Below are 15,575 nucleotides of genomic sequence, written 5' to 3' on the forward strand. Positions count from 1 at the left end.
TATATATATATATATATATATATATATATATAATGTCATTTGACAGCTTCATATATATTATATCCTAGCTAGGTTGCTGTAGCTTGGTCAAGGCTTTGAACTATAATTTTTCGATGTTTGGTCGTCTTTGAGTGAGTACGGCAAAGTCCGACAAGTAACTGGAAGCTGTTTCTTACTAATCAAGTTATTGTTAATTAGCTTGCAAACCCAAGGAAAACGAGTCAGTATGAAAGACTCAATGAGAGGAAGAAGAAGCTGGCAATTTTCAGATAAAACGTTCCAGTTCCAACTGGCACAGCCTCATGACCTGGTTGGCTTTAATATTTGTATTTATTTTTTTTCTAATTTTTTACACTAAATTTTTTACACAAAGAACTGGTCTTTTACAACCCTTCTCATCATTTTGTCCTATTGAAACAATTTGTAAGAAAAATCTATCAAATTTTCTGATTGAACAATAGGGCAGCCGTGCCCTTCTTTAAGAAAAAATAATAAGTTAATAACAAACCACATATACATCTTTTAAAAAGATTTGAAATACAAATACATCCATCTACATGTCTTTTAAACAAATAAGAACAGTTTTTAACAAATAAGGACGGATTCTTTTTGTTTGTCATGTGTTATGGTTTAATTTACCAAACTGACCTTATACATATCAAATCAAATTAAATCAGACCTCACCATGTATTGTTTTAGTTGCTACTGCACTTGCTGGAATGTGGCTACTACTACACTTCTAATAAATGCAGTAGCAGATTTTTAGTGGTTCAGCTAGTGTAGTAGTAGCATCAGTAAGTGCAGTAGCAGGTTTTCAGTACTCAGCTAATGTAGTAGCATGTTTTGCTGGAAAGTTAGATGCTACTACATTTCCAACAGATGTAGTAGTAGGGTTTTTAATGGTTTAGCTAGTGTAGTAGCAGCTTCAGTAAGTGCAGTAGCAGGTTTTCAGTGGCTCAGCTAATGTAGTAGCATGTTTTGCTAGAAAGTTAGATGCTACTACACTTCCAACAGATGTAGTAGCATGGTTTTTAGTGGTTCAGCTAGTGACAGATGTAGTAGTAGGGTTTTTAATGGTTCAGCTAGTGTAATAGCAGTACGTGTAGTAGCAAGTTTTCAGTGACTCAACAAATATAGTAGCGATTAGTTTCAATACGTGCAGTAGTAGCAGGCTTTTAGTGGTTCAGCTATCTTTACTTTTGTCTTTGTCACTTCCATGTTGATGTTCCCACTGTTATGTACCTGCTACTACCTTTATCATTTTCCTTTCTAATGTTGTCATTGTTATTTACTTGCTACTAGCTCTGCTGTTATTTACCTGCTACTGCTTATGCATGTTATTATTTACTTGCTATCGCCCTCTGCGTTATGTACCTGCTACTGCATCTGCTGTTACTTAATTACATACTACTGCTCCTGTTATTTCCTTCCTACTGCTATGCAACGTACAAGACATTTTAAAGAGTAATCAATGTCATTTTCTTCTGCCACAACACCAAAATTGAATAATTATATGCAACTTTTGCAGGCTATACTTTGAATTCAATTTACAAGATTGAAATCAAACAAAAACTACAATAAACACAAAAAAGACTAATTTGGTAAAGTGGCATTTATGAACCTTGGCCACCATGTAAAATCTCAATTCTGGTGAATGACAAAGGCGACCTCAGTGTCAGCAAAGGAGTTGGATGAGTCTATCTTTCCCTTGAAGATCACTTCCATCAGATCCAATGGTGAGATTTTTATCGAGTTGCCACCCTAGAAGATCGTCGCCGTCAGATCCAATAGCGAGATTTTCATTGAGCTGCCGGAAGTCGACTCCATCGCCACTTATTCTTTTTTAGAGATTACGTCTCCGAATTCAGTTACAAATCAAAATTAGTGTATGCGTATCCGATGAGCGGAGAACGATGATCGGACAGAGTGAACGAGTGATCGGATTTTGGCGAGGATGAGCGAAGCGCGTAGGAGTGGTGGAGAGAATTGAAGAGAGGTAGCAACTGTGTTGTGGTAGGTGAGAGAGAGAGAGAGAGAGAGAGAGAGAGAGAGAGAGAGAGAGAGAGAGAGAGAGAGAGAGAGAGAGAGAGAGAGAGAGAGAGAGAGAGAGAGAGAGAGAGAGAGAGAGTAGAGAGAAGCGATAGGAGAGAGAGAGAGAGACCATGGCAGAGAAGAGATGCAGAAATAAGAGACGTCCAGAGAAGAAGCTTCAATTGCGTAGTTGGACTTGGAAGAAGTTTCTTTTGAGGTTGTGCGATATGAAAGTGGTTTATATAGAAGAAGAAAAAAAAAGGTCAGATTGAGTGTTTATGGGAGAGAGAATGATGACAATGTGTGTAATTCTGTTTTGTAAATTGTATATTTTTGTCATTTTATAATAAAAGTTACTGTGTGGTATCATTGACTTTGGGTATGGGTTGCTGTCTTTATTTGTTTAAATCCTTTGGAAGATGGGTTTTTTGTGTTATACTAATGTTTATGGTAGTGGGATGTCATTAATGTTTATGATAATGAGATGTCATTCTCTAAAAAAATAAAAAAAAGAAATTTCTTCTCACATAGGCCATGTTTATTTGTTCCAAATTTGGGTGGGCATCCCATTGGGCATTGGAAAACAGTATATAGCTGAGAGCTCATGGGAGACTTGAGTCTTGCAATGAGACTGTACAAAAGCTTCAGGCAATCAATTAAAAAGAGTATTACTTGTGTAATCTCAGAAGATTAAAGTTTTTAGGGAAAATGCTTATTTAGTACTAATTTAAACATTTCGTTCCTCATTTCAATGATTATCTTTTTCATAAGCCCATTCTAATATAAGGTAAAAGTCTTAACAAACCATATTATTTTAAGACTATTTTACCCTCACCCTTAAACATGCATAGCGAGAGAAAGTGGAAGAGAGAGAATACTTGGCCGGAACCTCACCGGACTCCGGTCACCGGATTTCGGTTGCCGGATATCCCCGGTTGTCGGATTCCGGTCACCGATAACTCGGTTACTGACCCCTAGTAACTCAAATTTTCTCCAGTCGCCAGATTCCGGTCACCGGTAACTAGGTTACTGACCCCCAATAATCAGTTACTGACCCCTAGTAACTCAAATTTTCCCCGTCGCCGGATTCTGGTCACCGGTAGCTCAGCTACCGACTCCCAATAATCAGTTACCGACCCCCAATAATCAGTTATTGACCCCCAATAAGCAATTATTGACCCCCAATACTTAAATTACTGACCCCCAAGAATCATGTTACAAACCACCAATAATCAGTCACAACACAAAAGAAACGAAGAAGATTGATGAAGAATAAGAAAAAAAAGAAAGAGATAAGAATTATGACTAGTAGTAATAAAATTATTACCCCCAGTAATACATTTATTACTTTTACAATAAATTTTTCACCTCCAGTAGAACTTTATTACCTCGACTAGACCAGCTTGAAAACCGACGGCGTCGGCCTAAGAGTCAGAATTCGAAGGCCGAGGCGAAGACGCTGTGCGACCAAGCGAAGACCACATCCTCTGATCGGAGGCAAACCATAAACAAATCGCGACGACTCCAGCTCCAATGCCTCTGGTTTTGAAGATCGGGGATCGGAGCTCGGCTTCTTGTAAATCAGATCTTCTCCTCTGTGAATCTGTTAGAGATTAGAGCTCTGCCTCGTGGCTTGTCGCCGCCGACGACTCACTGCCCCGAGCAACGGTGGAGAGAGAGAGAGAGAGAGAGAGAGAGAGAGAGAGAGAGAGAGAGAGAGAGAGAGAGAGATTGTGTGTGTGTGTGTGTTTTTTTTTTAGATTGGAGGAGAGAGGGAGGAGGAGATTTGATTGGAGAAGTCGGCATCGAGGCCTCATCACCGGTGCGATACATCGCAAGTGCTTCAGGTCGTCGGTGCTTCGCCGGCAACTGATTCAGATTCACATCTGAGAGAGGAGAGAGAGAAGAGAGAGACTGAAATTTTGATATGTAAAAAAACGAGGCTTATTATTGTGTTATTACTAAAAAGGGTGAAAATGTCTTTTTGTTAAAAATAATAGATATGGGCAATGGAAACATTTTTTCGTTGGATTATGCATTGTTTTAGCTGTTTTTGGGTATTTTGGCATTTTTCCAAGTTTTTATGATATTATCTTATCATCTAAAACCATTGATGCCAGAATAATAAAGCAAAAATGTAGCGGTGAACTAAAATGATCAGGTGAAATGGAGTCATTTTAGAATATAGATAATTGGAAATCATCACAGATGAATTTCCAGTGTTCTACTCCATTTTACTAAAGGGTAGGGCAACGCGAACTCGCATAGTATGATCTTTTTTGGCAAATTAAGCTAAGAAAAAATAAATAAATACCGATGGACAAGAAATTAACCATGTAGTGGAAACTCATATGGAAACTTGAGATCCCTCCCAAGCTGGAAACCTTCCTATGGACTGTTCTTCATAAAAAGCTTCTTACTAATGTGCAACGAGTTACAAGAGGTTTCACAATGAATGTTGTTTGTCCTGTCTGCAATTCTACAGATGAATCTTTATTGCATCTTTTCTGAGATTGCCCCAGATCTACTCACATTTGGAATGCTTTTGACAAACCTGGTACTATTTCTAATTCCTTCTCTCTTGATTGGAATGGATGGATTCAAACTCAACTTCATTGTCATTCAATGATCAGCAATAATATTAAGTGGTGCAATTTATTTGTTTTCATTTGCTGGTATATATGGAAATGGAGAAATAAGCTTGTTTTTTATACTACTTTCACTATGCCTCTATGCCCTGAGAAGATAATTTGGGAGTATGCCTTGGAATGCAAAAAGGCTCATTTGAGATCTAGTACTTCTGTGAATTTCAGTTACACAGTGCTATACTGGACTATGCCTCCTCAGAGTTATTACAAATTGAATATTGATGATACTAGAGCTTAGAGCTTCTAGTTCTGGTATGATTGGAGCTGGTGGTGTTATTAGAAACCATTATGGTGCTTGGATTACTGGCTTTCAAATTAATCTTAGGGTTGGTGCCATTCTTGATGCTGAGGCATGGGGCATGTTTCATGGTTTAAAGTTGGCTTTTAATCTGCACATTTCAAAGCTTGAGATTGAATTTGACTCTGCTATCCTTATGGATCTTATGAAAAGTGTCAATCTCTCTCTCCATCCGCTGGGATCTCTTCTCAATGGTTGCAAAAGCATGATGTCCCAAATGGATGATGTGAAGCCCTCTCATGTGTTCAGAGAGTCCAACATGACAGCTGATGCCCTACTAGCAAAGTGCAGCATCTCCAATGATCTTGGTCTCATTCTTTTTGAAGAACCTCTAGTTCATGTCATTCCAGTTTTTCTTGATGATTTAGCTGCTGTTACTAGAGCTAGGAGAACATGCTCTCGTTTTAGTCTGTAATCTTTTTTTTTTTTTTTGGGTCTTTTAGGCCCCGTTTGTACCAAAAAAAAAAAAGAAAAAAGAAATTAACCATGCAGCTCTCAGCATGAAAACAAAAGCACTTTACCTGGGCATCGTAGGATTTCATGCATTAGAGAAGAATGGAAAAACGTACTCATTCTTCTGATCGTTGACCTTAACAGTCTTGCCATCTTCATCGAGCACTCTATCTCTTCGGAACCATTTGCGCTGGGATGAACTAGGAAGATGAATCCCACTAGAAACTATCTGCTGAGATCTAGGATTTCGCTGTTAGGGTTCGGAACCAAAATTAGAAGCGAGAGAGAACGAAAGAGCCTAAACAGAAATTATTTGGAATGTTGGCTTAAATCGATGATGGACCTGGGCTGATAGCCCACTTAGCCTAGCTCCTAGGAGATGATCCGGCCCGGCTGACGATTTGAGGAAGAGTTACTATTGTTTAAACTTGGTACAACGTATTGTATTAGAGGGATTAACATCAGTCGTAGATATAAATGGATTGCCGACTATAAGGAAATGAGGTGAATTCTGCAGCTAATGTAAATCAGAAAGTTGGTGTATATAGTATATGAATGTACACTGTTAAGTCTAAAACTTAATGTGTCATATTCTGTGTAACTTCTTGCACTAGTTTTCCCAGTAGATATTTTGGTGTATTACATTTCTGTGGACAGAAACAAATTTGACATGCGGCTGCCGCAGACATATTTGAAGCAAACAACGACGATGACTTGCCTAATCTTTCAGACCAATGAAATGCAAAACGATTACCTCATCTTGAATCCTCGACATCAAATTTGACATGCGGCTGCCGCAGACATGTTAATTTGAAGCAAACAACGACGATGACTTGCCTAATCTTTCAGACAAATGAAATATAAAACGATTACCTCATCTTGAATCCTCGACATCAAACTCCAGTCCTCTACTTTCATATTGCTGCAAGTAACAGCAGAGAGAGATGGCTCAAAATGGCGGAGGCAGAAGATGGTCTCTTGAAGGAATGACTGCTCTTGTCACTGGTGGTACCAAAGGGATTGGGTTAGTCGATCGCTCATTATCCTGCACACAAATTTAGTGCTTTAGCTAGACCATCTTCTACGAGTAGCTTACTATGAGATGTTTTGCTTCTAGGTATGCAATTGTGGAGGAATTGGCTGGACTTGGTGCAAGTGTATACACTTGTTCTCGAAATGAAGCCCAGCTCCATGAATGCTTGAATCAATGGAAGAAGAAGGGTTATCATCAAGTCACTGGTTCAGTCTGTGATGTGGCCTCAAAAATCCAGAGAGAGGAGCTAATACACAAGGTCTCATCACTGTTTCATGGGAAACTTAACATCCTTGTAAGTACTTTAATCATCAATATACACAAGTTCAGTACTAATAGCATGGTAGTTTGCGACAAATGTATCCTGTTTACTTCTACATCATCAAAATTTGTAAGGTTTTCATAAAAAATGAGTACACAAGTCTAATACTCGATCGTATGATGATGGGTTTATCGAGGCTATAATGACAGACCACCTGAGATTAGTTAAGAGAAGATATAAGAAGAGAATCAAATCTACTTGTTAATCTATATATATCGACCTTGTAGGTAAACAATGTTGGAACTAGTCACGGACCAACGCCAACAACTGAGTGCACCGCTGAAGAGTACTCATCCATAATGAATACCAATCTTGAATCTACTTACAATTTGTGCCAACTAGCACATCCTCTTCTCAAAACTTCAGGAGCTGGTAACATTGTTTTTATGTCTTCTGTTGCTGGTGTGGTATCAACTTGGGGGGGTGGGAGTGTATATGGCGTAACTAAAGGTACCCTTTTATTTTCCTTGAAATACATATTCCATAAATTGATTGGAGGTTAAATGTTGCCGTGGATCGATCTCTTCTTTATTCAATTTAGGAGCAATGAATCAATTGGCCAAAAACTTGGCTTGTGAGTGGGCAAAAGACAACATTAGGATCAACAGTGTTGCACCTTGGGTCGTCAGAACCCCTCTTGCTGAACCTGTAAGATACATTCATAGATGAATGATTTCGAATGTGCAAATTAACCTAATTGATTTAGAGGTACGGTACTGATTTTTATTTTTCAAATGCAGATGTTCACTGACGACGGAAAGTCGTTACTGGAGGCTGTCATATCTCGAACCCCATTGGGACGTATAGGAGAGCCTGAAGAGGTGTCTGCCTTGGTGGCGTTTCTATGCCTTCCTGCAGCCTCATACATAACAGGCCAGACTTTTTGCGTCGATGGAGGGATGACTATCAATGGCTTCCAGTTTCAAGCATTATGCTGAGTAGGCCTCATCATGGGCCGGGCTAGGGCCGGCCCTATCCTAAATTTTAGGGCTTAGGGTAGGGTCAGGAAGGTCTTTGATTTGGTCAACAATATTTAGGGCTGGGTAGGATCGGACCGGGGCTCAAATATGTAAGCCCTTGCCCGCCCTTAAAGCCCATTTTGCTAGGGCTAATAAGGCCGGCCCTGAATAGGGCTAAATAGGGCTGAAAGGGCCGAATATGTCGTTATTTTGTTTAACGAAATAAATTCATGAGTTTTAATTTTTTTCCCTCAACAATTACCTCAAAGGATATATGTGATACAAGACCCTATTTTTAGTCATATTTAACATACATATACATTATATTTAACTTAAGACATCTATAATTATTAATCTAAGTAGTTATATTCATATATTTCATTAACTATATCTCTAAATCACCAAAAATCAATCGTTATTTAACAAAAAAAAAAACAAATTAAAGAAATAAAACTTACAAGATTAGTTGTATTGTACAAAAATAAGAAACATATTAAAAAAATTAGAAAATAAGTAATTATTAAGGCCTAAAGGACGGACTTTTAGGGCCGGGCCGGGTTTGACCCTAAATGGCTCAATAGGGTAGGGTCGTAGGGTAGGGCCGGGTTTCATTTGCTTGACCCTTGCCCTACCCTAATTGAAAAGGGTTAGGGCCGGTCAGCCCTAACGGAGGGCCGAGTAGGGCTTCGGCCCTATAGGGTAGGACGGGTTTTAGAGCGGGGTAGGGCCAAATGATGAGGCCTGTTGAGATTTGCATATGCAAGACTGCTCAAGATAATGGCTTAATTTAACCTAATTTGCCAACTAGCTAGCTATGTACACGTAAACCTCATCTATCCTTGATTGATTGGCCATCAATAATTTGGTGGAAGATAATCGAGATATTGTTCGTCTTCATGCGTACGTGCATATCTTTTTTTGTGGGTCTGAAATCTTTAGCTTTCACAGTTGGCTTGGTGATCAGTATTGGAAAACCATATCATTTGTCATTATTGATCATTGGTCATTGCAACAATGAAAAAGATGGTGTTGATGAAGTAGCATGAGGTTCACATCTAAAATCAATTGATAATAGATGAAGTTGCTCAAACTCTTATAAATCCACAGACAATGTCTCATATTCTTGATGTGAGATTGATATCTCAATAGATGCATTGATAAAGTTTGAACAAGCAAATTCGCTAAGATTAATCCACTGAGTCATATGCAATAAAGTTGGTCCGACATATGCAATAAATTTAAAATAATTATACACACACGTATAGTCATAAAGTTGATCAGAAGCTCTATTTATACCCTTTTCGTATTTGCATATGTCTTCAAAATTTGGCCATCGAGATAGAAAAGAAAGAAACAGCTAGAGAAGGCTGAGCAAATCGATCAAGTAAATATTCATGTTAGCAAACACACCATAGATAGAAGATGGTCGCTTGAAGGAATGACTGCTCTTGTCACTGGTGGAACTAAAGGCATCGGGTTAGTCGATCTTCTTCTTCAATAATCTCACTAGGGTTTCATTTGTATTCAAACTCTAATCTTTTGAGTCATGAATTTCAGTGTGCATCAAACAACGCTGTCTTTCATATATCTGAAATATAGTTTTGTTTTAATTTTTATACCAAAGAATCACATATTGACATATACAAAATACAATAATATAGTTTTACGACCTCATGTATGTCATCGTTATTTAAATGTGCTATTGTGGAGGACTTGGCGAGGCTAGGTGCAAAGGTCCATACTTGTGCTCGGAATGAAGTCCAACTCAATGAGCGATTGAGTCAATGGAAGACCAAGGGTTTTAAAGTCACTGGTTCGGTCTGTGATTTGGTCTCAAAGCCCCAACAAGAGGAGCTCATGTACAAGGTCTCATCATTGTTCGATATATGGGAAACTAAACATCCTTGTAACTATTCCATTTCTATCTAACACTACTAGTGTTTACCTGGTCAGTTAGTGATTCATGTTCAATCACTATTATTTTATAAGTGTCCAAACGTACTTGTAATTGATTATCCATTTCCCAATTTTTGGCTGAACAAATAAACAATGCGGGAACCAATATATGAAAGCCCACAACTGACTACACAGCTGAAGATTACTCATTTCTTATGGGAACCAATCTTGAATCTTCTTATAGTATGTGCCAACTCGCACATCCTCTCCTCAAAGCTTCAGGAGCTGGTAAAATTGTTCTTATATCATCTATTGCTGGTGTGGTATCAGTTGGGGGATGTGATAGTATCTACTCTGCCAGTAAAGGTCTTTTTCCAAAACCTAGTTGTTTACTTTCGAATTAATATTAAGTATTTTGTTATGATAAATTGAAGGTTAAGATCTATGGATCTTCTCCACTTTATTTCAGGAGCAATTAACCAATTGGCAAAAGTCTTGGCTTGCGAGTGGCGAAAAGACAAGATTAGGATCAACAGTGTTTCACCTGGGTTCATACGAACTCCCTTGACTGAAGATGTAATACCAGTGCTTCATTTCTTTCGGGCATTTCTTAGTCTTGCCGAGAATTCATTTTGCCTTACGTTTTTGTTATATATCTGGATCCTCTGCTTGTCATGTATTTACTTTGTTTATCTTTGTTTTTTACATTTCAGATTCTCAATGTTGAGATATGAATCTCACATCGGGAATATGAGACCTTGTATGTAGGTTTATAAGGGTTTGAGCCACTCCACCCATTGCCAATTAGTTTTGGATGTGAACCTCAGACTACTTTATCATGGTATCAGAGCAAGTTACCCACATCCACATGTGAAGCCCAAAGGTCACACGCACTCCATTTTACCCAAAATGTTGTCCATGTGTTAGGCTTGTAAATTCGTCATACGTGCGGGGGCGTGTTGAGATATGAATCCCACATCGGGAATATGAGACATTGCCTGTGGGTTTATAAGGGTTTGGGCCACTCCACCCATTGCCAATTGGTTTTGGATGTGAACCCCAGACTACTTTATCACTCAATAACCAAACAATGCTTAAGGCTATTAACACTCGAACACCTTTAGGACGCCCTGGTGAGCCGGAAGAGATTTCTTCCTTTGTGACATTTTTGTGCATCCCTGCAGCTTCATACATAACTGGGCAGACTATTTGCATTGACGGAGGGATGACTGGTAATGGCGTAAGCTTATGTCGTCAAGGTTAGCACGTCCTTGAATTCGAAACAGCCAAATTTGTTGTCACAGTACATTTTTAATATCAATGGATAGTCCATAATAATGTCATAAATTAAGCTCAACTTCATACATTGCATCTTCGTTGTCTAAGGTTTAATTAGGTGAACTTACCTATCTGCCTCAGTTAAATCTATGTTAGTCACAAAAGAACTTGACATCATGCCATCATGCTTTCCTGCAAGCTACGGAGGCAAAGGGTGCGAAAAAATCAAAGAGGTTGCTTGTAGGGGGTTTGTCTACTATGGTGATCGGTATGCTATACTTACCCCAAAGATGTTGTTGTGCATGTGCTTACAAGAGGGTGGTGGGGTAGGAATGTTGAAGAAACTTTGCCTAAGAATTGAATATAGCATACCCATCACTATAGTTAGTAGAATTTTCCCGCTTATATGAGGTGTGCTCCGACCAAGTCTCTGACTAACTGCCTCTTCTATCACTGATAGATGAGATTTTAAAGTATAGTGAATAATGATTATCAATGTTAATCTATTTTATTTTGACATCGGTTTTGAATTTGGTTTTTTAAAGCATATTTAGCAACGTTAAACATTTTTAAGTTAAAGTTTAGTCAAATTAGCTAAAATGTCATTTTGGCTAGCCACTTTAGAAATACTGATGCATCAATGCTCTTTATTTTAGCTAGATTACATCAACTAATGAAGGATAAAGTGTAGAGACAAAGAGATAGTAAGAGAATTATCTTCTTATTCATTGATAGGATCCATTTATATAGGGAATTACACAATACTAATATGGTAAGGATATGAATACATAGATATAGTCTAACTACATATTCTATTGACATAAGGCCAAGACACACATAAAGAATATCTAGAAAGATACAGAATATCCTAGAACTCAACATTATTCTTTAAATAAAAATTAAATAGTTCAAATATACTTATCTAGAGAAATTTTGATAAATGACCTATTTTTTAGGTGTGAATTGATTTTTGACCGTGTTTCTCTAAAGAATTGAAAAATAACCATATAAAGGAAGCAAAGGTCCCAAATACCCTTAGCTGAATTTATCTCTTTGTAAATTTTCTTCATCGTTGAATCAGATCGGATCAAGGACTATATTCACACAGAACTTTTTAGGGCTCTTGCTAGCACTCATCGATCTCCTCCAAAAGGGCCATCTTCAATTGTGTATATATGGAGTGTCGAATCCGTCCTGTGTTGTTTGACTCATGAATTTTTCTTACTCTTTTGTTAACAAAAAAAAGTCTGAGAATAGAATGCTGATATGAACACGTTCATGTTTGATTAGTTTGTCGTAAAACCAATGAAATTCCCATCACATGGATTGAATGATACCTGAATAACATACAATGATCCCTCACTAAAGATTTAGGATCCAAATTTTGATCATTTAGTGGTTACATGTTTTCTTTTCTGTTTTTTCTTCTAAACAAATGGTGACTTGTTTATGTTCACTCTCAGAATTTAGGCACCCAAATTTTGTTTAATATGTAATTGCAAATCAAGTGATGCCGATTACTTCTCTGGTATTCAGGCTTTAGCCTTTATCGTTTAATCAATTTAACTTCTGTGTCCAGCAATTGTACTACATACCGGAGCAATGGACTTGGAAGATCTGTTCGGGCCTTGGGGAATCAGAAGGGATGAAAGCTTTTTCGTTAAATCAGAAAGTTGGTGTATATAGTATATGAATGTACACTGTTAAGTCTAAAACTTAATGTCATTTTCTGTGTTACTTCTTGCCCTTCTCTCCAATTTTCCCAGTAGATATTTTGGTGTATTACATTTCTGTGGACAGAAACAAATTTGACATGCAGCCCCAGACATATTTGAAGCAAACAACGACGATGACTTGCCTAATCTTTCAGACCAATGAAATACAAAACGATTACCTCATCTTGAATCCTCGACATCAATCACCAGTCCTCTACTTTCATATTGCTGCAAGTAACAGCAGAGAGAGATGGCTCAAAATGGCGGAGGCAGAAGATGGTCTCTTGAAGGAGTGACTGCTCTTGTCACTGGTGGAACCAAAGGGATTGGGTTAGTCGATCGCTCATTATCCTGCACACAAATTTAGTGCTTTAGCTAGACCATCTTCTACGAGTAGCTTACTAGGAGATGTTTTGCTTCTAGGTATGCAATTGTGGAGGAATTGGCTGGACTAGGTGCAAGTGTATACACTTGTTCTCGAAATGAAGCCCAGCTCCATGAATGCTTGAATCAATGGAAGAAGAAGGGTTATCATCAAGTCACTGGTTCAGTCTGTGATGTGGCCTCAAAAATCCAGAGAGAGGAGCTAATACACAAGGTCTCATCACTGTTTCATGGGAAACTTAACATCCTTGTAAGTACTTTAATCATCAATATACACAAGTTCAGTACTAATAGCATGGTAGTTTGCGACAAATGTATCCTGTTTACTTCTACATCATCAAAATTTGTAAGGTTTTCATAAAAAATGAGTACACAAGTCTAATACTCGATCGTATGATGATGGGTTTATCGAGGCTATAATGACAGACCACCTGAGATTAGTTAAGAGAAGATATAAGAAGAGAATCAAATCTACTTGTTAATCTATATATATCGACCTTGTAGGTAAACAATGTTGGAACTACTCACGGACCAACGCCAACAACTGAGTGCACCGCTGAAGAGTACTCATCCATAATGAATACCAATCTTGAATCTACTTACAATTTGTGCCAACTAGCACATCCTCTTCTCAAAACTTCAGGAGCTGGTAACATTGTTTTTATGTCTTCTGTTGCTGGTGTGGTATCAATTTGGGGGGGTGGGAGTGTATATGGCGCAACTAAAGGTACCACTTTTATTTTCCTTGAAATACATATTCCATAAATTGATTGAAGGTTAAATGTTGCGGCGGATTCAATTTAGGAGCAATGAATCAATTGGCCAAAAACTTGGCTTGTGAGTGGGCAAAAGACAACATTAGGATCAACAGTGTTGCACCTTGGGTCATCAGAACCCCTCTTGTTGAACCTGTAAGATACATTCATAGATGAATGATTTCGAATGTGCAAATTAACCTAATTGATTCACAGGTACGGTACTGATTTTTATTTGTCAAATGCAGATTTTGAATGACGACGTAAAGATAATGGAGGCTGTCATATCTCGAACCCCATTGGGACGTATAGGAGAGCCTGAAGAGGTGTCTGCCTTGGTGGCGTTTCTATGCCTTCCTGTAGCCTCATACATAACAGGCCAGACTTTTTGCGTCGATGGAGGGATAACTGCCAATGGCTTCCAGTTTCAACCATTATGATGAGATTTGCATATGCAAGACTGCTCATGAGGTGTTGATATGAAGAATATAATTTGGTGTTGATATTAAGAACATGATTGATTAGTCGATCATCAATAATTTGGTGGAAGATATTGTTCGTCTTCATACGTACGTGCATATCTTTTTTGTGGGTCTGAGGAATCTCTAGCTTTCACAGTTGGCTTGGTGATCAGTAAATTTTTTTTTTTGGTGGTAAAATAAATTCTTCATTTAAGAAAAACAACCACTACATATCCATACTTGAGCCAGATACGACACAAAATACAAGGAAATTACATAAACAGAGCCCACAACTACCAGGCCCAAATAAGTTAAACCAGATTGGAAACCCTACCTTGGTGATCAGTATTGGAAAACCATATAATCTGGCGTTATTGATCATTGATCTAAACGTACGTAATCTATTGCTTTCTACATTTCCAGCAACAATGAAAAAGATGGTGCATTGATAAAGTTTGAATAGGCAAATTCGCTAAGATTAATCCATGGACTTTTTGTATTATATGTTTTGCTCGAAGAAACATGTCACACCCCGGTCCCGGCTCGGCGGGTTTTAAGCACCGAACGCTGATCCCGAGACGTGAACGAGTGTTACAAAGCGGAACAGTAAACAAAAATATTATCTTCTAGGCTCGTCGGCTACCATTTCCCGGCTCGGTACAACCTAAGTACTTCTCTGTAAAAAATATTAGAGATGGGTGGGTGAGCAAAACCATGCGCTCAGTGAGTAGACCAATGTAATATGCCCGCAAAGCCATGTCATTTTACATACGCTACAAAATACGTATATCGTATACACATCACTTCACGTAATTCATCATATCGCACAATTCCTTATTATTGGATATCCTTCAATTTAGTGATCCCCACGGGAACCTAATGATCTTCATGTCCTATACCTCCGTGTGTCACATCCTTACTTCGGCATAACCAATCAAGAAGTTCACATGTTCCATGACTAGTCAAACAATGGATCCAACATATAATTATATATAAACACCACATATTTCGCAAATAAACATGCTTCACTTGAAATAGAGAGATATTTCGTAAATAGATCAAAATCATGTTTTTCGACTATTTTGATAACAAATAAGAATATTTGAAACATATTACACATATCCACTCACCTCGTCAATACGAATCCCCACCACGAATACCGATCGTAATTCGAGCCTCCTAAAACGAGCAATCTTGAAATCACCGTTGGATCTAACTCAAACCTCAAGGATAGAAAAAGGACATCGATACGAACCCGTAGCCCTTCGCGGATTCAAAATCATAATTATGGATCAAAAATTATGATCCGCCAAAATTTAATCGCAAAAACCTTAGAGAGAAG

At 38.1% G+C, this 15,575-nt stretch overlaps 2 protein-coding genes and 1 pseudogene across 2 annotated transcripts; all 3 read left to right on the plus strand.

The window, feature by feature from the left end:
- Positions 1-6,231: 6,231 nt before the first annotated feature.
- Positions 6,232-8,009, plus strand: LOC101297813 (tropinone reductase homolog At1g07440-like). The gene is made up of 5 exons (XM_004294617.1): positions 6,232-6,454; positions 6,548-6,758; positions 7,013-7,235; positions 7,327-7,433; positions 7,526-8,009. Exons 1-5 carry the CDS (start codon positions 6,375-6,377, stop codon positions 7,721-7,723), a joined length of 819 nt encoding a protein of 272 aa, XP_004294665.1. The 5' UTR covers positions 6,232-6,374; the 3' UTR covers positions 7,724-8,009.
- An 845-nt stretch (positions 8,010-8,854) lies between these two features.
- LOC101311461 lies at positions 8,855-10,904 on the plus strand (annotated as a pseudogene).
- Positions 10,905-12,844: 1,940 nt separating this feature from the next.
- LOC101298102 (tropinone reductase homolog At1g07440-like) lies at positions 12,845-14,404 on the plus strand. The gene is made up of 5 exons (XM_004294618.1): positions 12,845-12,963; positions 13,057-13,267; positions 13,522-13,744; positions 13,822-13,928; positions 14,021-14,404. Exons 1-5 carry the CDS (start codon positions 12,884-12,886, stop codon positions 14,210-14,212), a joined length of 813 nt encoding a protein of 270 aa, XP_004294666.1. The 5' UTR covers positions 12,845-12,883; the 3' UTR covers positions 14,213-14,404.
- The last annotated feature ends 1,171 nt before the right edge of the window (positions 14,405-15,575 follow it).

Source organism: Fragaria vesca, linkage group LG3, assembly GCF_000184155.1.
Source record: "Fragaria vesca subsp. vesca linkage group LG3, FraVesHawaii_1.0, whole genome shotgun sequence".
In the NCBI taxonomy this organism is placed as follows: domain Eukaryota; kingdom Viridiplantae; phylum Streptophyta; class Magnoliopsida; order Rosales; family Rosaceae; genus Fragaria; species Fragaria vesca.